Source organism: Crocodylus siamensis, chromosome 3, assembly GCF_052110815.1.
Source record: "Crocodylus siamensis isolate JL-2025a chromosome 3, ASM5211081v1, whole genome shotgun sequence".
Classification (NCBI taxonomy): Eukaryota; Metazoa; Chordata; order Crocodylia; family Crocodylidae; genus Crocodylus; species Crocodylus siamensis.
In genome coordinates, this window is record NC_143397.1 from 175,384,577 (window position 1) to 175,408,652 (window position 24,076).

Consider the following 24,076-nt stretch of genomic DNA (forward strand, 5'->3'; position numbering starts at 1 on the left):
GTATTTAAAATATATTTGCAGGGCACTAGTGCCAGCTGATGGACAACTTAAACAGTGGCATCAACATCAAATAGGAATCTAGCCAATTAAAGACCATCTTAAGACTGTGAGCAATGTGCTGACAAACTAGTTGGCATATGGACCCAGGTAAATGACTTAGATTATCCAGCCCAGGAATAAAAAATAAATCAAAAGGTGGCCGAAAATAAATCCATGACATGTTTCTAATCCAAAACATAACTTTCTGGATGTACACAACTTGTTCTACAAGTCTTTCATGGTCTTATTGCTGAAGGGTTCTCATCTTGAATAAGGCTATAAACTAAATAGCCTAATCCAGAAATGGCCCACGCTGCGCTGCCAGTTGGGAAGCATTAACTATTCAGCCTACTCACTAGGAACCACCTTGCCTAAAACTTAAAGAGTTCATTTTATTTTGGCTGAATCTGGTGTGCCCTGACTCAGGTTCTGTAAGCCACGACTGCATTAGGCCCACCTCTGCCCAGAAATAGCTGTATTTCACTTGTGAGTTTGCAACATTTATATAGTAACTTGGGATCCTTTGGGGTAAAGAAACTAAATAAATTATGGTATTTGGTGACTGCATACCGCTGACAAGCTTCTAAATAATTTAAAATGAGCTTGAATAGAATATCAGTATATTTTTAGAAATATATTTCCACAATCCCGTGCAAACTGGGTCATATGATTAAGTTTATTAGTCTATCTTATTACAACTATCATTATTAATACATTCATTATATTATTATGTTAATTACACTATGTTGATGTCATATCTTCCCAAAATAGCTGAAATTATTTGCTACCATGAAATTTGTGTAACGCTCTCAATTTTAGTGGGTTTATACCACAGAATAGTTTGCTCCAAAGACATTGCTTACATAGGTGTAAAATATTCACAAACTGCTGACGTCAAGTAGCATGATCAGTGTTGTAATCATCTGAGATTAAGAGTTTCCAGTCTGTTAGTGTTTGTTATCTGTCTCAAAGGAAACCACCTTAATTATGAGATGGTGTGACATTCTCACACAAGCTCCTGGTTCCCATGGCAACCTGGTGTTGTGTGTGAATATTTAATCTACATGATACATCAAAAAAAACCAAACCACAAAATAGTCCAGATGTTTGTTAATATGACAAACTATCGCCATCTGTTGGCAAAAATGTTAATTGCTTCGTGTGTGCTAATATAAATAGCAGGGGTATAAGTTGCAGCGGTCTGTGTCGGTCTAAGGACACAGGCAAACAAGGTTCTTTGGGTAAACCTGATATCTCTTATTAGACCAACTCAGATAGCTGGAAAAATTCTTCTTTGCAAGCTTTTGGGTATAAATACCCTTCCTCAGGCTGAGGAAGCAGCATTCCATCCACAAAGAGCACACACCAACTGCAGGTGCTTCCTCAGCCTGACGAAGGGTATTTATACCCAAAAGCTTGCAAAGAAGAGTTTTTCCAACTATCTGAGTTGGTCTAATATAAGATACCAGGTTTACTCAATATAAATAGCAAATGGTTCAGATTATAATTCTTACGTTTTAACTTTTGACTTCATACATTTTTTTTATCTAACAAAACATGACTCAGTTCTACACTGGGTGGTCCTAGAAACCTGTGGATTGAAATACAAGAGGGTTATGCAAATCCTAAATGAGAAAGGATTTTAAATTGGCATAATTTTCATAGGTATTTGCCAATCTTACAAAAAGTTCTGTTTTGGTGTTACAAATGTCTGTGTCTTCAGCTGGATAGAGAAGGCATGGTCTTGTCTAACAAATCATAGGAGGACAAATTATTAAGAAATCAGAGAAGAGAGGGAAACTAATGGAACTTTTTCAAGGTTTATAGCACTGTAATCAAGAACAGTTAGCCCTGCAGATTGTTCTCATCTTGCACTGATATTTTTCAGTTTAAATCAGATCTGTAATATACTTTTTTGAGTAGCCCATATTTAATCTGAGATGGATAATATTATATTTGCTAATGTCCTCTGATTGATGCCTACATTTTTAAGTCTATTTGCCATTATTCATATTGCCAAATTGAGAGGTAATCTAGTGTAATGTGTAAAATGATGTTTGCTATTTGGCTGTGTACATGTCAGTAGTATGTTCCTTCCATTAGCTGCTCTGTAATAACAGTCTGGACTCAGGTGGCGCGGTTTTACCTTTCATTACGCTTGCCTCAATGTACCTAATACTTCAGTCAAGTTCTGTTAGCTTCAAAGTTGCTAACTGGAAGCAACAAGCCATACAGAAAAGGTTGAAAAAGGATAATATCATATTTGCTAATATCCTCTGATTGATGCCCATATTTTAAAAGTCTATTTGCCATTACACATATTACTAAATTAAGAGGTGTTATTCCAGCATAATCCCACAACAAGCTGACCGACCTTTGTACAAAGGCAAGCTAAAATAAGTCCTATATACATTAATAGTGATTTCCATATTCCAAATCTGAACCAGTGTGAGCTAGAGAGTTCTGAAGTCCTATGTCACAGCCAGAATGGAAATTAAAACATTTTCCTCTCCTTTAATATCGTTTCCACTAATTCTGAACATACAGAAGAGCCCCAAGTGGCTGCCAGCATGGGGAATGTATACAGGGTCCTCTTGGATGTAGAGTTTTGTTGATCTGAATATTATTTTTCACTCGTATCAGGTCAATCTCAAAATAGCACCCTTACTGTGCAGTAAGATTTAGCATGGAATAGTTACTGTAATCTAAATGCACACCCTCATTTATTTTGTAGTAGCTTACCTGTGTGGGTAGGCAACCCCTGATGCTGCCTTTAGGCAGTGCACCTCCTTCCCCACCCTACGCTTGGTCAGCCAGTCTGGAAACTCAACTGACCAGATAGGTTGGTTTTTTTTAATAGAACCACAAATACATTTAGTGAAAATAATTCATTACAGTCTTAAAACTGGAATAAATCAGAAGATTTGCATACACACTGGAAAACTCAGTGCATGTTCACTTGACATGGATCTGCATAGTAAAACATGTTAGAGCAACTGTTATTTTTCCAGTAATTTATTAATATCATTTGTAATTTGTATTGCAACAGCACCCACAGGCCCAATAAGACTGGGGACATATTGTGCAAGGGTTTGTACAAAATACATTGGCATGTTCCATTTCTGGAAATCTTACCATATAGTTTAAGACAAGACATAACAAGTGGGTTAGCAGGTTTAATCCCCCTCTCCCCCACCATTCTATTACAGAGAATCCAAACCAGTCCTAGGATATTTTGGGGATAAACCAGCCTATCATCAGTAGTGAAGAAAACCAAAGCTTGCTATCTGGCTGTGTACAGATCAGTATGTTTCTTCCATTAGCTGCTTTGTAATAACCTTCCTGAAACTCCAGCTTCTTTGGGATAGCTTTATTAGGAGTGAGTGCAGAGAACCAGCTAGGAAGAAAAGCCTACTAATTAATTTTAAGCAGTAGAAAGAAAAGAAGTAGAGGAGGAAAAAACCTAGCACCAAACTGTGAGCAGGTTTTAGGCTCCAAGGAACATCATCTTTTTCAAAATCCACAATTCCATGACATGAATGTTAATAAACACTTCAGATGACTAAAGCAATAAGCATTTTTTTCCAAGACAAAAAATCTGTGCTGTTTGGTTTTCTTGCAGTGCAAAACCAGCACACATACGACTTCAATTGGTTTCCTGTTCCTTCAGAGTTGGCTTCATTATTACAAGCTTCATGTGGCAACATGTGGATTGTGTTTCTTAATTCACAGAATTATTTCTGTTGATTTTTTTTTAAAGACAGAATTTCTTCTTGGTTTTGTATCTTTAATTTTATTTTTTTTCTACAAACTTTGCATTTGAAGCCTCAGCTTCTTGGCTGTTGTGTGAGAAGTCAGTAGTTATATGCTGGGGAAGGCTGTGTACCCCAACAAGCTTTCAAGCTCAATAGAGTGGTGGTGGGTTGCGTCTCTTTGGCCTGTGTCATGCTAACAATCAGACGAACTGACCTAATGGTCTTTTCTTCCCTTGTATGAAAAAGCTTAAAATGTGCGGTGTTGAAGGAGAGCTGGAGCTCTGAGGATAGGGTTCCTCTTAGGGAAGCGCATGCATCATGTAGGGGTGTAAGTTGTAGCCATGTTGGTCTAAGGACATAGGCAGATGAGGTTCTTTGGGTGAATCTGATCTTTTATTAGACCAACTTAAATAGTTGGAAAACAATTATCATATAGGGAGAGGAAGGATCTTGTGGAAGTCTAGGATTGCTGTGAAAGTAATGGTTAAAACTGAGCTGGCTTTCCTGTCAGCATAACGACATTTGGAGCAGGGAAGGAGCCAAGTTGAGAGCATTCATCACAGTTTCCTTTCTGTTTTATTTTCAATCCATGTGCTGCTTGTGTGAAAAGCAAGATACAAAAACAGCCTTGTGATGATGGATTCCTGGGTCACACACTGCAAATCCAGGGAAAAAATCCACTTAAAAGCAAAACTGCATCCTGTAGCTGCTGGTGTCCTAGAGTCCCAGATCTTCAAAGGGAGGATGGTGTCTTGCTTGCCATTGTGCAAGTGGATTGTGTTTTATCAGTTCTGACCCCGGAGCTGTTTGAGCACATAAAGGGGCACAGAAACTTCTCGGAGAAGTAGGCTGTTAAATAAGGATAACTGGTAGCTAACTGTGCTCCTAAAATGTCAGCATCAGCATAGCGAAAATAGTACGTGGGAGCTGGCTTAAGGATAGTTGAGCTGAAACAGGTTCCCTTAAATCCCTGGGGTGATATGACCCCGGCACCTGTTCCCGCCTGGGGCAGGGGGTCGGACCTGATGATCTGTTTAGGTCCCTTCCGACCCTAAGCACTATGATACTATGTGGGATGGTTTTACCTTTCTTTATGCTTGCCTCAATGTACCTACTTCAGTCAGGTTTTGCTAGCTTCAAAGCCACTAACTGGGAGCAACAAGCCATACAGAAAGGGTTTAAACAGCTTTTACCTGTTGCTGCTAGCCAGCACCTGAATCATATTTTTGGTCCAGTGCTGGTGAATCTAAGGCTATCCTGTCTTTGATCACCAGAGTGGCCTCTGAAAATTTCTGTGGCTGCTTCATTTACCTGTTCTGCTCTTATTTATACTTAACTCACGTTTCCAGGCCCTGTGACTTTTCTTAATCATGCCTTTTCTGCACCTGTCATTGAGGTCACTGGAACTTGTTGAAATATATTCTATCATGGGTGGAGTCACTGCATAGCAGTAAAAGCATGAGACTGAGTCAGAAGACCTCTATTCCAGTTTTCCCACAGACCTACTGTATAATTAAGGCAAGTCACAACCCCTCTGTGGAAATTTCTCCATCTGTATAATGAGGCATTCTGTATGATGGTGTTGTAGAGTCTAGTATCTACAAAAACCTTGGAGACCCTCCAAAGGAAAGCATGGAAAAATGCAAAAAAAGGATCACAGAGTTTGGCTGAGGAGATATTCTGCTACTGCTTTATCTATTGTACAGTGGTGCCAAATTCACCCATACCCCAGGCCAGATTCAGCCTGAAGCACGGGGCAGCTATAGTATGGCACAGAGTTGTGGCAGTAGGTACTGCCTAAGGCATGGGCTGGAGGCAGATCCAGGGACAGAGGCTGTAGAGCAAGCAGCTGAGGGACAAGTGGGGCTGTATCAGCACAGCCCTTGCTTGCCTTCCTGCTGCTCAGAGCCATGGCCATTGGGGTTGAGGGGCCCCAAATTCCATGGCTGGCTATGCTCCCAACTTAGCCAAGCTACCAGTTTCCATAGCCAAGGAGTCGTCCTGCAGACTTGGTGGAGCAGCTTGGCAGGCCAGATCCATTTGATACCCCTGCCATTGTGCTTCTTCTGTGAAACAAGAACATCAGCCTACAGCACTGTCATGCACTTCTCTTCAGCAATGGTATGTTCAGAAAAGTCAAGGTGCTATACCTTTGTATGGCTCATAATTTACATGCAATCCACACAGTCCATGGAAGCATGAAGAAAAAAGATGGGGTTTGATAAAGAAGTGCATTCCCCTTCTTCCTGCCCTAGTGGTGCTGGCTAGCACTGTTCACTATGGCTGGGCCCAGGGTTTTTATACCAGTCAGGAGAGAACACTTTAGTTTTTGGGTAAGCAGATCAGTAACTGCTATAAATTCTTCAGACCTGAAGGAACTGTTGTCATCTAGTCTGATGTGTACATTATACAAACTGTATCATTTTATCCAGTAATCCCTGCATCGGGTATAAAATATCAGGTTGAGATAGAATATATGTTTTTGAAGTCCATCTTAATTTAAGTATTTCATATGGTAAAGGATCTACTTCATTCCTAGTTAAAGTGTTCTGGTGATTGACTAACCTGCTAAATATTTGCATGTAGCTTCTAATCTGAATGTACTATTTCCAACCCATGGATTTTATTAGCTTTTGTGCGCCAAATAAAAGAGCAGAAATGTTCTCCTTGTATTGGTACTTACAGACTGTGATCAAGACTCTTTGTAACTTTCTTTGGATAAATTAAATAGCTTGATCTTCTATAATCATCTTTACTGCTCTATGGATGTAGAAATATTTAACAATGAGGCAACCAGTCTCTAGAAAGTGCAGTGCAGTGCAATAAAAACTTCTAAAACAAGGCCAAAAACCTGGGGCATTACCCAGGAGAGCAAAAGGGTAGCCTGAAATTTAGACTCTCCCAGTCTTTCAGAGAGGTCAAAATCCACTGAGAACAGCTTATATCAGTAGGACGTAGACATTTCTTTGAGCTGAAATGATGGATCGGTGTAAAGGTTTATTTGATTTTTTTTAAAATGTAACAGAACCCTAGATGTATATGACTTACTAAGTAACAGTGTGGTCTTATTAGTCACCCTGTCCTCTGTCTTTCCCTTCTTCGTTCCTAATTTGGCTGTTTATAATTCTTATTTGGGACCCGATCCAATACACACCGAGTTCAGTGTAAGTCTTTCAATGGTATTTGGATCAGGGCTTAATGCTGTGTTGAATTAAGTCTGTATGCTCCTGAAGGCAAGAACACTATCCTTATTTGTTTTGTGGGGTGCTTGAAAAGGACTATAGCTGTAACAAACTGATGTTAAAACAAAACCAAGCTAGAAAATCAACTGCACTATTTCAAAATAGCTGAAGCTCGTTTATATTCCAACCTTCCACTGCCTGTATACCTGAAAATGAGAAAAAAAAACACAGAAAGAGGGTAAAAAGCTCCCACATAATAAAACACTAACAGGAAGAAATGTAGAGTATTCACTTTAATTTGAATGATGGGATGGAAAAGCGTGGTTTAACAAATCAGTGTTTCCAATGTAGAATCCTACTGCTTCATGGAACAATATAAATCTACATAGGATTTTTCTTATGAACAACACTGCAGACATAAGAGAACTACAGAATTCAGAAAAGTATGGAAATAATAAGAAATACCTGGGGACAAAATGCAGAGCTGATGTCAGATGGTATAATTCCATTTAGCCCAATGTGTGTGCACAGTGCCATGTGCAATCTTTGGTTGGGCTGTTAGCTTGTTTTATGTTTACATACAGTATAATCCACAAGTATGTAGCAGGGTACTTGACCAACAGTGCAAGTAAACAAAGGTTCCAGACATACATGTTTAAAGCAGTTTTATTTTTTGTCTGTGCTCATGTTATACATAATGCTTATGGACCAATTTTACTCTCTGAGCAACCCTGCCAAAATAAATGTGCACTATGCACATGTGGAATTGGGCTGAGTTGGGCTTGTTTATCCACCTGGAAGAATTTAAATGCATAAATTAATGCTGTGTGCTAAAAATAAAATAAGCCTCATGCTTGGGTGTTTAAGGCCTTTTATTCTGAGTGAGTTTTGTGTACACCACACAAAAATTAGGTCTTTGCAACAAGAACATTGAATAAATTGAATATTAACGTTAAGGGGATTCCACAGAGATTCTTCATGTCTTAGTCATTAATAATAAGCAGCATGTTGTTTTGAGTGCCAGTTACTGGTGGTAGGCTGTGTTGTGTGCAACCAGTATAGCTGTGTTTTATTAAAAAAATTCTGAGTCTGGGAAATTAAATATGACATTAAAAGGACAATTTGATGAAAACTTAAGTGCCCAATTTTTTTCTAGTGGATGAACAAAAAAAATTGAATTATTTTTGTAATTAAGCCCAATGTCTAAGGCAAATGCATGCTGTAGTTAATAAAACCAGTAGTTAATAAAGTGCATTCAATATGGCCTACAGCTGTATGATCTCCTCTCCTGATTCTGCTTGATCTCCTATGTTAAATAGGGCTGGGATGGACTGAGACTTGAACAAACTACCTCCATGAAGGAAGTGGAACAATGAAGAAAGGATGTTGATATGCCTCAGTGGGTATAACAGTACACTCTGGGGTATTAATAAATATATGCCCCTGCATATTGTTAAAGTGCATATTAGTGGCAGTCCTATATAATCAGAAAGCTCCACACACTCAAGGGCTCTGACAACAGCACCAGTAGCAGCATCAGTGATGAAATGCCAGTTCTCCCAGGCCCTGGAGCCCTTCCTCTATACTCACCATATCTTCCTTCTGAAATCTAGACTGACATTAATGCTTGCAAAGGGGAGCCTAACAATTTTCCTTCTTGATCTAGTCATGTTTCTGACCTCCTCCCTGACTTGTACAGAAACTAGCAGACTTTGAGTACTAGCAACTAAAGAGATGTCAGGAGGGTACAAAGTCTGCATAGGAGGTGCCATATAGGGTTTTATGGATCTTATTTGCACAGAACCCAACATAGTGCTGCTAGAGATGCTATCTTGTGGGTGAAATGCAAAACCAAGATCCCAAGCATTTTTAGTTATTAGAGAGTCTATGACACTTTTTATGAGAGGAAGGTATTGGTCCATATGTCTTGGCCAAATTCTTATTTCCTTGATTTCACTCTCATCTATCTTCCCTGTTTCACCTGGATTCAGTATTCCTCAATTTCTAACCTAAACACTTGTAGTGGTAATGTGTATCATTCAACTGCTGCTGTTCACTGGTGTGTAAAATGACTTGTATATTATAGTCTTACCTGCCTCAGAGGTGCATTTTTAAGCTTATGAAGCTAATAATGTCTCTAAGGTGCTTTGAGATCTTTAGATGAGAAGTACAATAGTTGAGCTTAAATTTGTTGTCAATATAAATATCAAACCACTTCAGCAATGAAGAGAAAGCAAGTCTTTCCTTTAGAATATTAATAATAATTTTAAAAAATTAAAAAGCTGAGAGTAGTTAGAATCTCTGCATCACTTTGAAGATGAATGTAGCCTGATAAGTGCACAGAATTATAAAGGTTTCTTTGTGAGAAGGGATGTTTCATTGCATAGTGAGGAATGAGATTACAGTTTTCAAGCCCAGCTGCACACAAAACATGCATGCTTTTGTTATGCTGTTGAGCATCAGAGTCTGAAACAGAGTGCTTCAAAGGCAAAGGAGGTCAAATAAATACTCAGAGGGGATGGTAACTGCCTTTCCTGTTTTTCATTCCAAGCCTGGCTGGACTATGGAACTTTTCTTTTACAATAATAGCTCCCTCTCCTTTGGGGGATAACATGCCCCATCACCATGCTCCTTGAGAGAGACCTTACCGCCTCCTCGTGGCAGCATGTGCCCCAAACATCGTTCAGTCCCTGTAGCAATAGACCTCCTCCTCCAACAGCCAGCCAGCCAGTGGTGGAGGCAATTGGGAATGACATCAAGGCACTGAAAAGTTCTACAACACTAGGAGTACAAACTCATGTCCCTCAAAAGCAGCCATAGGCCAGGAACTTACTCCCTGATTATCTGCTTTTTTGGGTAGGATTGAAGAAAATATGCTAGTCTTCAAAGCAGCTTTGCAGAAACTGGCTACCTAAACTCTGATAGCTCAACTCTCTTGCTCCAGCTACAACTAGAGCCATTGTTCCCACCTCTATCCCATCTACTTTGATCTGCCATTGGGTGGGTATGAGAAATGAGAACTGTCAATGGCTCTACCCTTCTAGATTCAGGAAAAATGAATCTCTCTCCTTATAAGGGATTGCTTGTCCATTACTGCATGACTCCGTGGTGAAACTGTGTTTTACTCACCTACCCTGGCTGGCTATTGAGTGAGTTTAAGGATTATCCTTCTGCCTCCCAATTAGTGGAGGGTTTTTCTTTGCAGGACCTTAGTTGCCTCTCCTTGCCTCCTGCAGTTGCTGCTCTGAAGTTGCTCTATGGAAAGCCTCCTCTGAATCCTATGACCCCAGCTGACTTCCTGCCCTTTGGGCAGAGGGCTGGACTCGATGATCTTCCAAGGTCCCTTCCAGCCCTAATGTCTATGAAATCTATGAAAGTAATCAGTCAATGGGGGTCAGCACTGCATGGATCCTTGTAGCTTCCTCCAAAACAAATTCAGAAGACAATCACATATAACCAATCTGAGCTATCAGTGAACCCAAGCCTCACTTTTTATTTAATAAATTAGAGCTCAATCCTGTGAGGTACTGGGCACTTTGAACTCCCACAGACAACTATGTGATTTAAGGGTTCTTCTGAGCTTCTTACAGGATGGGACTCTGTGATGGATACTGCAAATTGTTAAATATCTATGCACAATTTTGAATGCCACAGTAGCTTGTCTACAAGGTGAAATTAGGCAAAAATAATAATTCAGGGAATGCAGAATATTGCTTACTTAAGCAAGCGGATTTCTCTGGCATCTTCTCACAATGTAACTGGAAAGCATACACTTTTGCCTTCTAATATTGTAAATATCAACAGCAGCTTGCAAACAATGGCGCAATCATTATTTTTTCCTATTCAGCATGCCTTTCATTCCCACCGCCCTGATTTGCCAATCCACAAGAGAAAGAGTAATTCCAGCTGATTACTAGGTGTCTGGTTTTAGGAATAATTTTGGCCCTAAATGTTGAAGGAAAACAGTACTAAAGTGAACTGGGCTCACTTGAGAAATAATAAAGTGATTTTTCACTCATTGGACTAGCAGTGCAATGACTCAGATGAATTTCATATTTGCAGCTTGTTAACATGGTAGAACTACATCTCTTTTCAAGGACTTTTCCATATTTAACACTTTTAAATGACTCACTATGGTTCCAAGATGGGTAGTGTGGTTTTTGTCCACCTACTGACTTAATGTTACATTTGAACCTTACTGAAGGGTATCCTCTAAAATAGTTACAACTAACAAGACTGAAGGCGTGCCTATACTGCAATAATTTATTCTTTATCAATGTATCATGGTATGGGGACATGGATAATTACCATGCTTCATGATGGTTCATTGTAAGTCCATGACACTGAGGTTACAGCTAAGTTTCTGTGATGCTTCTCTGATAATTCCAGACACAGGTCCCAGGTGCAGGTGCACTGCACAGTTGCTGGTTGTGAGAGAGGCTAGGTACGTCTTTGGCCGCCGCCGGCCCAACCTCTCCACTAGGGACTGCTCCCGGGAAGACAAAGAGTGACTCACCCCGGTTTGGACGAATGTACGCGTCTGCCTCGCCTGCCACGACTTGGATGTTGATCTGTACCGGTCCAGTTGGTTTGGCACGTACAGTCTGGAAATGAGACTCTCCTCTTCTCTAGGGTCCCAGGGTTCTGAGGGCTCCTCCACCCCTACACCCTTGCCTGATCCACCGGGTAGGACCGTCCGACTGGATCGGTCATCCGCTTATGATGCTTCAGGATAGCACCAAAATAAAGCACAGTGAAGTCAACGGAAAGAAAATCATGGCTGAGGGCACCTAGGGTATACCGCCGGCTTCAAATCTCAACTGCCAGCCCCAGTGCTACCTCATCTGCCGAAGGGTGGGGAAATCACCCCCTGTTTACTCCATGACGGGCTGCTTCGCCCGCATCACCCGAAGATAAAAGAAAAAATGTACCGGCGACTCCTTCGTCCCCGGCATCCACCCCGTTGCCGTTTGCTACGGCTCCAGCCTGTACAGGGTCCCTGCTGCTCCCCGCAGCGTTTAGCCCTCTTCGGCCTTGCTGGGCCTGCTTCCCTGGGTTTTGAGCCCCGCTGGGGAGCCCTGCTTACCCCAGAAGGTCCGACCCACCTCCAAAAGTCTCGGATCCGCCGGAGAGCGCTCCCACCAGCGTTGGCTCCGGCACCTGCTGCTTCCGGATCCGCCGCCCGCCATAAGCCGCGGTGCGTGAGCTGCACCGGGTCGCGTCAGCTCGGGGCTCCCCCAAGCCCGGCGCCTTCTTCGCTCCCTTACATATCCCGCTCCTTAAGATGCCACTAGGCACTTCTAGGGCTCGATTGTCTTCTTCCTGCCTCTGGTTTTCTCCCTGTTCAGCTGTCTGACTCCCTGGGGCAGGACTGGGATGCACCCCTCCGTATCTTGACAAGAGGTCGGCTACAGTATTGACTTTCCCGGGTTTGTAGCCGACCCGAAATTGAAATGGCTGGAGAGCTATTCGTGCATTGTCGGTTTTGGCTGAGTTTACCCACCTTAAAGGCGCATGATCCATCGGTAACCTGAACTCACATCCTAACAGATAATATCTAAAATAGTCAATTCCCCACCTGATCGCTAGGCACTCTCTCTTGATCGTGGAGTACCTTTTCTCGTGGTCATTCAATTTCCGGCTAGCAAAGGCGATGGGCCGCTCTACTTCATCCACCTCCTGGGTCAGGACTGCCCCTAGGGCATATGCTGAGGCGTCTGTCTGTAGGGTAAATGGCACATCAAAATTAGGAGTATGAAGCACGGCCTCTTGGCACAGCGCTCGCTTTAGCTCCTTGAAGAGCTTTCGCCGTTCTGCGTTCCACTCTATTTTGTAGGCTTTTCGCCCCTTCGTCATTTCAACTAAGGGGTTGGTGATTTCTGCAAACTGAGGTATGAACCGGCGATAGTAGCCTGCCAGCCCCAGAAACGCCCGCATTTGTTTTTTGGTCAAGGGCGCCTCGTAGTCTTAATGGCTTCCACCTTATCCCACAAGGGTTTCACGCGCCCTTGCCCCACCAAGAAACCCAAATATTTGGTTTCCTGCTTACCTAAAGCGCACTTCTTTGGGTTGGCAGTCAGTCCCGTTTGTCTTAACTCAAGTAGGACAGCTCTCAATGCTCTCATATGTTGTTCCCAAGTCTCAGTGTACACGACAATATCGTCTATATATGCCGAGGCATATTCTTGATGGGGTGCAAGTACCCAATCAATTAACCGTTGGAATGTGGCTGCGGCCCCATTTAGCCCGAAGGGCATCCTCTTTAACTCGAACAGGCCCCACGGTGCACCAAAGGCCGTTTTTGGTTGGTCTTCCTTTCTTAATGGAATCTGCCAGTACCCTTTTGATAAGTGCAACATGGAGATGAACTTAGCTTGTCCTATGCGTTCGACTAATTCGTTTACTTGCGGCATAGGAAAGGCGTCAAATTGGGTTAACGCGTTCAGTTTTCTGAAATCCACACACAACCTTCAGCTTCTGTCGGGCTTTGTTACCGCCACCAAGGGACTGCGCCAGCGGCTGCATGACGGCGTGATAATCCCTTGCGCTAGCATTTTTTTTAGCTCATCCTTGATGGGTTGGTACCGGTGGTAGGGGAACCTACGTCACTTTTCTCTCGCTACTTGATCTCCCTTCATTATGATCTTATGCTCTACCCCCTTCACTTTCCCTGGCCTGTCCGTGAAGACATCCCTAAATTCCTGTATCAGGGCCTGCAGCTGCTGCCACTGCTGGGTCCTCAACTGCTTCCCCACCGGGACTTGGGGATCGTCAAAGGGGTCCTGAGGCTGATTTCTTACTGGCATTCCGGGTTCCTCGGACTCAGAGTCCGGGGAGAGTAGGAGGCCTTGAGGATCCTGCCACTCCTTGAGTAAGTTGATATATCTGTTTTTCTTTCTTTACACCTTCCCGTAGGACCTCATAGTCAACAGGGCCTACCTTCCTAACTACAGTAAACAGCCCCTGCCACCAGGTTAAGAATTTGCTGCTGGAGCTGGGTAACAGCACCAGTACCTTCTGTCCTGCTCGCAATTCTCGTTCCTTTGTATTCACATCATATCTTTCTTTTTGCTGCTGCTGGGCCCTCTCTAAGTTGTTCTGGGCCATCTCTCTAGCTATTCGGAGACGTTCCTGTAAGCTCTGGACATGCTCTGTCGCCCCCCTACCTGAGCTCAAGGCTGTCTCCCACCCCTCCCGCACCACGTCTAACAGGCCACGCGGTTGGTGTCCAAAGACCAACTCAAATGGTGAGTAGCCCATCAACGCCTGAGGAGCATCTCTTATGGCAAAAAGCAGGGATGGTACCAGGAGATCCTATTTCCAGGGGTCGACCTGCATGCATCGGCGCAGCATCCCCTTTAGGGTGCCATTAAAGCGCTCGACTAACCCATTGGATTGGGGGTGATATACTGTTGTCCTAAGGTGGCGTATCTGCAATACCTTGCATAAGGCCGCTAGGACCTTGGACATGAAGTTCGTCCCTTGGTCCGTCATTATCTCCTGGGGAATCCCGAATCTGGCCACCCACTTCATGAGCTCTTCTGCTACCCTGGATCCCATAACCGTTCTTAGAGGTATAGCCTCCGGGAAGCGGGTGGCATAGTCAATGAGAACCAGCACAAACTGGTGCCCTGAGGTACTACGAGGTAGTGGGCCCATAACATCCAGGGCTATCCAAGAAAATGGTTCCCTGACCACTGGCACTGGGTGTAGGGGCACCCTCGGGGGCTTATTAGGGCTCACCCTTTGACATAGTTCACATATTTTACAAAAGTTCTCGACATCCTCGTACATGTGTGGCCAGAAGCACCATCGGGCCAGGCGGGCCTCAGTTTTATGCTTTCCTAAATGCCCCCCAAGGGGGTTCCCATGCACCAGTCGTAACAAAGGCTCCCTATAGAGGCAAGGTATTAACAGCTGAGATATCTCCTCCCCGATATTCCTGCCCTGTTTAATCCGGTACATCAGTCCCTGCCTTATTTCAACCCAGGGGCCCACGGTCTGGCCTTTGGGGGGGCTTACCTGCTGGTCCCGTTGAGCAGTATCTTCCCCTCTGAATGGCTGAAGCTTGGCATCAGCCTCTTGGGCTTCCTGAAATTGGTTGCTACTTGTGAGATTCTCTAACTCCTCATCATCCGTTGGCTCGGGCTCCGTCCCCATCAGCCCCCCATGCGGGGTCTCAGGATTGTTGAATCTCACAATGATCTCAAATATCTCGGGCCAGTCTCTTCCCAAGATCATGGGGTATAATATGTCCTTCCTTCGACATGTCCCTTGCACCCGTACTTCCAACAGGCGCCTTTCGAAGTACAACTTTCGTTTATGTAAGCAGACCAGGTGTATTCCAGGGCACTGGGGTGCTTGTTTCCACTCTATCATGGACGGGTGCACCAAAGATTGCGCACACCCTGTGTCTACTATAAGGGGGCAGCCCCCGAACCATGCTCGCACTTCCAGTAGCGGTTGCACTGTGGGAGGCACCCCGGCACACACCCCAAACTCCATGGGTTCCCCTTCCAGAGTCTCCTTTTCCCTTGGGGGACCTTCAAAGTTACTGCGATCCTTCACGGTCCGTCCTCTGGTGTTCTGTGGGCAGACCCGAGCTATGTGTCCTTTCACTCCACAGAGTGGGCCAGTTGCAGCCGCCCTCTGATCTCCTTATATCCCTTTATCAGGGTGTCCCATCCCCACGTACCTTTGTCACGTTGTAACTCCCCTTGCGCCACGTCAAATTGTTCAGGTAGCTGGAGGGCTTGGCGGGATGACGTAGGGTCGTGGCACCTGACCCATCACTGCGTGTTGTCCTCCAGGTCGATCAGGAACTGGTCCAGCAATATCTGGTTGCAGATTTCATCTTTTGACGTGACCTCAGGTCGGAGCCACTTGTTCATTTTATCAGCCAGGCCCTGCCACAGGACCCGGGGATTTCTTTTCTCTCTGGACTTCTTTTCCCGAAAGGCTTGTCGGTGCTGGTCCGGGGTGATATCTAGTCTTTGTAAGATCTCGGTTTTAACTTTGTCATAATCTTGGGCATCACTACGGGACAAGGACCGGTATGCCACTTGCGCCAGTCCAACCAATAGGACCCCCACGTATCCGGCTCATCTTGCTCTTTCCACCCCGGTGGCTATGGCCGCCCTCTCAAATGCCTCCAAAAAGGTTTCGATGTCGTCCTCCTTGGACATCTTGGGCACATTAAAGTCCCATAGGCCCTTCGGCGTCCGTGTCTGCTGTTGCAATAAGTGTTCCTGAATACTCATCTGTCTTAGGGACTGCTGTTGTTGTTGCTGCAGTAGTATCTGAGCTAGCAAACTCATGGTTTGTTGCCAGGGCTCGGCCCCAACTATCCCTGATGGGTGCTCCATCTGGGCCTTATGGGCCGGCCTAGGAAGCCTTCGCTGCATTCCCGGCCAATGTACCACTTGTGAGAGAGGCTAGGTACGTCTTTGGCCGCCGCTGGCCCAACCTCTCCACTAGGGACCGCTCCCGGGAAGACAAAGATTGACTCACCCCGGTTTGGATGAACATACGCATCTGCCTCACCTGCCACGACTTGGATGTTGATCTGTACCGGTCCAGTTGGTTTGGCACGTACAGTCTGGAAATGAGACTCTCCTCTTCTCTGGGGTCCCTGGGTTCTGAGGGCTCCTCCACCCCTACACCCTCGCCTGATCCACCGGGTAGGACTGTCCGACTGGATCGGTCATCCGCTTATGATGCTTCAGGATAGCACCAAAATAAAGCAGTGAAGTCAACGGAAAGAAAATCACGGCTGAGGGCACCTAGGGTATACCGCCGGCTTCAAATCTCAACCACCGGCCCCAGTGCTACCTCGTCTGCTGAAGGGTGGGGAAATCACCCCCTGTTTACTCCGCGACGGGCTGCTTCGCCCCCACATCACCCGAAGATAAAAGAAAAAATGTACCGGCGACTCCTTCATCCCCGGCGTCCACCCCGTTGCCGTTCGCTATGGCTCCAGCCTGTACAGGGTCCCTGCTGCTCCCCGCAGCGTTTAGCCCTCTTCGGCCTTGCTGGGCCCACTTCCCTGGGTTTTGAGTCCTGCTGGGGAGCCCTGCTTACCCCAGAAGGTCCGACTGCACCTCCAAACGGCTCGGATCTGCTGGAGAGCACTCCCGCCGGTGTCGGCTCCAGCACCTGCTGTTTCCAGATCCGCCGCCCGCCATAAACCGCGGCGCGCAAGCCTTGCCGGGTCACGTTGGCTCGGGGCTCCCCCGAGCCCGGCGCCTTCTTCACCCCCTTACACTGGTGTATAATAAACAATGGCACAGATATGTACAACATACCAAATTTACTTTTATAGCATGTATACTTTTGTGCTTCACAACTAAGTATCTAGTATATTTGCACCTGGTAACAATACACTTAGGTAGGTTTGTTCAGTGACTGGATCTGTCCTGCCCTTGGATTTGAGGAAATCCATCTCCCATGCTATGAGAGAAAGAGGATGCATTCCCCAAGAACTGTATGCAGGTACTACTGCTAGACAGATTATGGTATTAAATTGAAACCCAGAGTCTATCTTGAGAGGCAACCCAAGCTAACTCTTATGTTTTTCATAACTTGTGATGTCTTGGATCATTTTATTGAGTCATTATTTAAGTAACAGTTTCTTTTCCTCTAATATCTCTTCTGAGATCTGGGCAGAATAGTCAAGGCAAGGGGCTAGTGCAGTGAATCTCGACCAGGATGCCATGGCAACCCAAAATCCCATAAGACCCTTTCAGGGGTGCCACAGCACAGGCACCGGTGCTACAACCAGGTCCAGTGCCCCCGCACCTCATGCACAGCCAGACTGGGAAGGGCTGCGGCACACACATGCGCTCCTGTCCGCATTGAAGTTATCTGATAAATCTAAAGCAGGCAGAAGTACCCACTCCTGCTCCAGCCCTTCCCAACCCAGTCCCCCAGTGCTTCTCCTGGAAACAGAGGCACATGGGACAGCTCCACCTGCCCTGTGTGCCTGTTTCCAGGAGATGTTGTGCAGCCTGCATTAGTCTTAGTAGACAACCCTAATGATACCCAGAGCATGCACATGTGTTGTAGCCCTTCTTGGTTCAGCTTTGCACAAGGTATGTTGGGCACTTTAACATGGTGGTAGCTATGGCAGCATCCCAGCTGAGCATCACTTAGGTAAACTGAGGCAGCACAACAGTGGTTCCCAACTGGGGTGCTGCCAAATTCAAGAGAGCTGTGGAAACATGCCCCGACTCTAAAAATGTAGTGAATCACTTGGCAAGTGGAAGGACATCTCTCTGGGATATGTCTTATGGTTCAGTTAGTTTCTCTTATCCCTCTTCACATCAGATAGTTGTCTTATACCTCACCTTGAGAGCCAATGGTGTGTCAATACAAGAACAGGATGACTTGGTAGGGAGGTAGACAAGCTTTGGGCATTGCATATTCTTTAGCTAATGCAGTAATTCTCAAATGGTGCTGCAGCACCCTGGGGTACCCTGAAATCTTTTTAAGGGTGCCATAGGATGCCATGCAATACTAGGTGTGCGAACATCTACACGATTCACAAAATAAATCCAGAGATTTCAAAGAGCAATCCATGGTTTGAAAAACACTCTTAACCACTGTGGTCTTTGAGTTGTTTGCAACGGAAAAATTACTCTATTATTTGTCATAGTCAAGAAACCAGTGAAAGCTACAAGCTGACATTTTCTGAGTGGTATCTTGAGTCTAACAAAGTTTAGAATCACTGATCTAATGCCTACTGGCAGGGCTCAGGCAGATGAAAGCAGCAGCTGAGGCAGTTTTCTCATTGCCATGGCAAACCCAGGTCAGTTAACGTAAATTCATTTAACACGCAACTTGAAGTTACTAATGTGGATGTGTACATGCCCTGGTAGATTTGCTATCTTTCACTCCAATAAGTTTTGTATTGTTTTCCCTTTAGCAATACAAAGATCCTGTAAATAACACTGCAGTGGTCTGTTCTGTATCCACAGGCTCTCTACAGCACAGGACAGAGCACAGCACAGATGAGTACCCTTTGGCTCCCTCTTAAATCTGAGGTGGTGGGGAAGGGCAGACAGAGCTGGAGCTCTAAACTGCTGGAGCAGTTACTGAAGGATGGGCTGAAGCACTGTGGGACAACTGAATCAGTGCAGCTGGAAAACATATGCTTCTCTACACAAGGACTGAGTGATTCACACTTAACAGGAGCACATAGAATCAGTTAGTCACAGGACTTGATCACAGCGGGTGCAATCATAACAGTGCTATGAATGTATGTAAAATAGCCGGAGCACTTTTATATGAAGGTATGAAGTATGCTACAGACATGTAGGGGCTCATAGAAGTGCTTGGACTGCAAGGATTTGTAAGTAGAGGCAGAGCTATAGTGCAAAAAAGACTGGGATCAAATCTTGTTCTCACTGAAGTCCACAACAAAGGCCCTATTTGGTTTAATACTAGGGCCCTATAGCACTGTGAATCCATAACAAAGGCTAAAGATAATTTCAATAAACCATTCTCAAAAACAGATTTGCTTTAGTACTAGTGTGGATAAACCACTGCCAAACCACTTTTGATACAGAACTCTTAGCTTTTCCTTTGCTTTTCTTTTGTTCGGAGGAGCCGCAGGATGCGTTCATTTTTTGTTAGTTCGGCTGGCAGTTCATTTGCCTGAAACAAGAACCACCATGGTTAGAAGTGGGGAGGGAAGTGTATCCAAAACAGAGTTTAAAAGCATTAGCGTTCTAGAGAAACGGCTGTTAGGCTTAGGCCAATAAAGAAGCATTTGTATTTACATGTAGGCTGTGTTCCAGCTATCATGAGTTAAGATAAATCCGTAGGCTGAATTAAAAGTAATTGTAATTGTGATTCAATCAAACACACATGCAAATACACACACACTTCTGCCCTTTGGATACTGACTACTCCCTTATCTAATCCAGGTTCCACTGGCTAGTGTGTAGTGTGAACAGAGCCGTGGTCCTTGCGAATTGCTCATAAAGGAGTTTCAGCTTGCAGACCTTCTTCAACCTTAGACCTGACCCTTCCCTCACACACACTGCAGTTTCATTCTGAATATCCCTAAAGTGCACTCAGCCTTACTCTGCCATGCCCTCATAGGGCTAATAAAACATAAGCTACTGTCTTGAGTTGTTAACTCTGCTGCCACCTAGTGAAATGCATATAAATAGTATAGATGGATCTATATTATAGTATAAATCTATCTGTATCTTATTTTGATATGGACAGAATCATAAAATTCCTTCTGAACTGTAAACCAGGCGATTACTTTAAAAAGATTTTATGTGAATATTCACTCAATTAAAACTTAAAGTTTGCAGCATCTGTGCTTGCATCGCATTTCTTCTGCACAGCAACAAATACATATTGGTGGGAACTTTCATAAAAAACAGCCTATTTGCAGCAATTACTAGAGGATATTCAGAAAGCATTGCTGAATGACTGGATAAACAAAATATTTGCATCACATTCTGATTCTGAAACTTTCATTCACTTAATCACGGAACAAAAAAAATAGTATGACTGAATCATCAATAACCAACCCAGCTTGATATCAATTATTTGCAATAAACAGCTCATGGACTAACTACAAAGGAAAATACCTTTGCAGAAGTTTTTCAGTATACAACTGCCAATACATAATGGAATCAAGGAAATAAACTAATTTGCAAACAGTTGCAAACATGGAAAAAAATGGAATTAATGTAAGATATAAGAAGATTTATGATAAAGTATGGGAATCATTTACTTAGCTCTGACCAACATATTAATAAACAGGCACCCAGGAAGCAGAATCCTTTCAAGAGCCCTGGCTTGTGAAGTCTGAAAGTGACAGGATGAGTTTAATTTTAAGCTATTATTTCAGTTACAGATGAGCCTCCTCCAAAACCCCAGAGGCAAATATTTCTGTGCTTCAAAGCCTTCTGAATCCTATCAAAACTCCTGTTCCTCAGGCCCAATTTTGTTACATATTTGATAGATAATGGTCCTATGTGGCATTCTTATAATTAGTATTTAGACACCAAAGATTGAATGGCCAGGGAGACTGGCTTCTTCAGCTCAGGTGTTGAGACACACTGGAAGGACAACGTGCAAAAAACATGGACTGCCACCACCCTACCTTGTTGAAATCTTCTTTGTAATGACTACATTTATTTGCAATGTTTAGTTTTATCATCTGAGACTTTTAACACGCTCTGTACAATGCATCAAAACATACCTTATTTCTAACGTTAGGATCTGCTCCTGCTTCCAAAAGCAATGCTACTGCTCTAGCACTGCCACCCAGAACTGCTGCATGGAGAGCAGTAGTCCCATTCTAGAACATACAAATAAATATCCACACATTTGTACAGTGTATGTAGGGGAGAAAACAGCAGTAAAGAACAGATCCATGTATGAGGAAGAGAAATAACACAATAGCTCTTAGGTTATCAAAAACATGGGGGCTGATAACTATTACAGCACAATGGATCTATGAAGTACTATAAATGTCATTTTAGGGCCTTAATATACACAGAAGCCAGGCTCACACTAGCAAGGAAATTAGTAGTCTTTTTAAAATTACAGTTTTAGCAGAATAGAAGTACGTGAAAGAACCTGCAGTTGACCCAAAGATAAGCTTCAGCTGGGCAGGATTCAGCCATCAGTGAGCAAAATGGCATCACAACAGATAAAGTAAAGCCAAACTGACTATGCCTTTTTCCCTTTCCCTGGTGGTTAATATAAATGCTCTGGAAAAATATAGACATGCTGGATAGTTGGGGCCATATGCTTCTCTGCTGCCTTCCCTCCCCCCCCCCCTCACAGAATGAAAGTTCAAATAACTGTGGGTGCAATTTCACACTTGTAATTAAAAATTAAGTGACTGCCACTCCATCTATCTAAGAATTATGTTTCCACAGCACAACAAATGAGCCAGCTGAGGAAAAACTGGGAGCAGCACAATGATCCACACCTGAGCTAGTTTACCCTGCTGAGAAGGATGCTCAATACTCCTCAGCTTCAATATATCCTAGATCATCACATGGATGTGCCTATACTGCTTCTAGTGTTCAGGCTGGCATTAAACAAGCTAATTCATCTGAGTAACCCGAGCAATTCTACACAGCACTACATAGTGCCAAATAAACACACTTTGAGTAACAGGTTATATTTGCTGATCAAGCACTAAGAGATCCAAGTCATGTTAGTTACACCCACAACAGTGGAGGCTAAAAAACTGTACTAGTTATGTCTGCGCATTGAACTTACGAGCACACAAAAGAAGCTTATATACAATCCAATATAATCTTCAAAGCTTTTATATTCACTCAAGGAGAATCAAGATCAAATCTGGAATTAGAATTCTGTTTTGCTATGGTGAAGGCTGAATTCTGCCCTTGGTGACATCAGTGCAACTGAGGGCAGGATTTAGCACCAAAAGTGCAATATAAAGATCAATCCATTTATTTTCAAAATGAAGTAAGATGACAGAAAACAAAACTGAATTCTAATTGCAGCCTAGATTACCTCCTCTCCCTAAAGCTCAGTACCTTGGGTTGTTTGGGGTTTTTTTTAATGTTTTGTTCATATATAAACAATACCAAAATATAAAGCATAGACTTCATTTCTTTCTCTCTCACTCTCCCAGAGCCTGAATCCTATATTATCTTTCACTTGTGAGCCATAGCAATCTATGGAAAATGATGTAAATCAATATCACATCAGGGCACTGCTTCTGTACTGATGTCAATGACAACTCCAGTGGAGAGTCTGGTCTTTGCCTCCCCAAGTCCATATACTATTAATTTACATACTTCACATACTTACCTTCAAGAGGCCAAGTGTAGGAGAGAATTTGAGTAGCTCCTCTATAACATCATTATACCCTTTGTTAGCAGCTTTAAGTAAAGCAGTTGTACCATCCTTTGATTGAGAAAAAAGAGTTCAGTTATTTTGACAGCTTTTCATATGCTCAAAATGGGGGAAAGATTGACTTGTCCTCAGTTCATGCTGTGATCCATTTACAGCACTGGGTCTATTGCCATCTATTCCAGGGATTCCTGGGACGAAGGTCTGCAGGAGTCCTTGGTTGGGGAGGATTTGGAGAGAACAAGGTGGAGGGATGGGTAAATTTGGGGGCAATGTGAATCCTGTTTTCTCTCCCCCTCTTCAACTATATTGGGAATTTGTATGAACTTGGCCTTTCCATCTACTTCTATTCCCCTGAAAAGGTAGCCCTAGAAACATAAAGAAAAAGACAGCCACTGGCATCACTTGAACTGCACTGCTTGACAAACAGAAGGGAGTCCAGGGGGAACATATGATCAGTGCAGAGGTAAAGGGCCTCCATGTGGATGGTCTTGCAACCCCAGTATATCCTTGAAGGTTTAAGATCCTTCTCCCAGGTACACCAAAGATTTTGTGTGTAACCTTGAATAAGTTGCAATGGCTCTCTGCCTCCATTTTCCCAAGAGCTACTCACATTCCGTGTGGCATCTCGATCAGCTCCCCGGAGCAGCATTACCCTCACCACCTCGCTGTGACCCATTTGTGATGCTATCCACAATGGAGCTGTCCCATCCTTCAAGCAAAACAAGACTGATAATAGGCTTTGTTGCTGACATACTATTTTCTGGCATCTTACAGTTAGGTTCTGACTGGTAGAAGGGGTCAAATTACATTCTAATAGCATCCTTCTGCCATAACAGCTAGACATAGCTTCAATTTCAGTTGCACATGGAATGGCTGAGTGTATTAGCTATAAATCTCCTATTGTTATGTAATGGAAGCATCACATGTAATTTCCCAAGAATAAGCAACCTGAAAAATTTACTCTGCATGTATACAAATGTATTTTCCTTGATATTTTTAAGTCCCTCACCAACTGCATCTCAAATACACAAGAAAGTTTGAAAGTTAGAGTGGGAAGTTATTCTCTGCAGCCAGAATTTTAGACTGTGAGCAACTGGAAGTGGCAAGGGATAAAGAAAAAACTCAGAGCACCCCTTTCAAACACATACCTAGTTCTAAGGAACTATTCAGTAGGTGACTCTGAGACAAGGTGACAGAAAAATGTTCGAACTTGAATGCCTAAAGCCAGGCAATGAGGTA

At 43.6% G+C, this 24,076-nt stretch overlaps 1 protein-coding gene across 2 annotated transcripts in view; it reads right to left on the reverse strand.

Annotated features, from left to right (window-relative positions):
• Positions 1-7,254: 7,254 nt before the first annotated feature.
• The window catches only part of ANKRD29 (ankyrin repeat domain 29), a 55,011-nt gene continuing 38,189 nt past the window's right edge, over positions 7,255-24,076 (reverse strand). For both annotated transcript variants that reach the window (XM_090039822.1, XM_090039821.1), the window contains 4 exons: positions 23,448-23,546; positions 22,793-22,888; positions 21,201-21,299; positions 7,255-19,630 (listed from right to left, as the gene is read on the reverse strand). In XM_090039822.1, the coding sequence (XP_089895948.1) occupies positions 19,547-19,630; positions 21,201-21,299; positions 22,793-22,888; positions 23,448-23,546 (378 nt within the window). In that variant the 3' untranslated portion in view covers positions 7,255-19,546. The remainder of the gene's footprint in view (positions 19,631-21,200; positions 21,300-22,792; positions 22,889-23,447; positions 23,547-24,076) is intronic.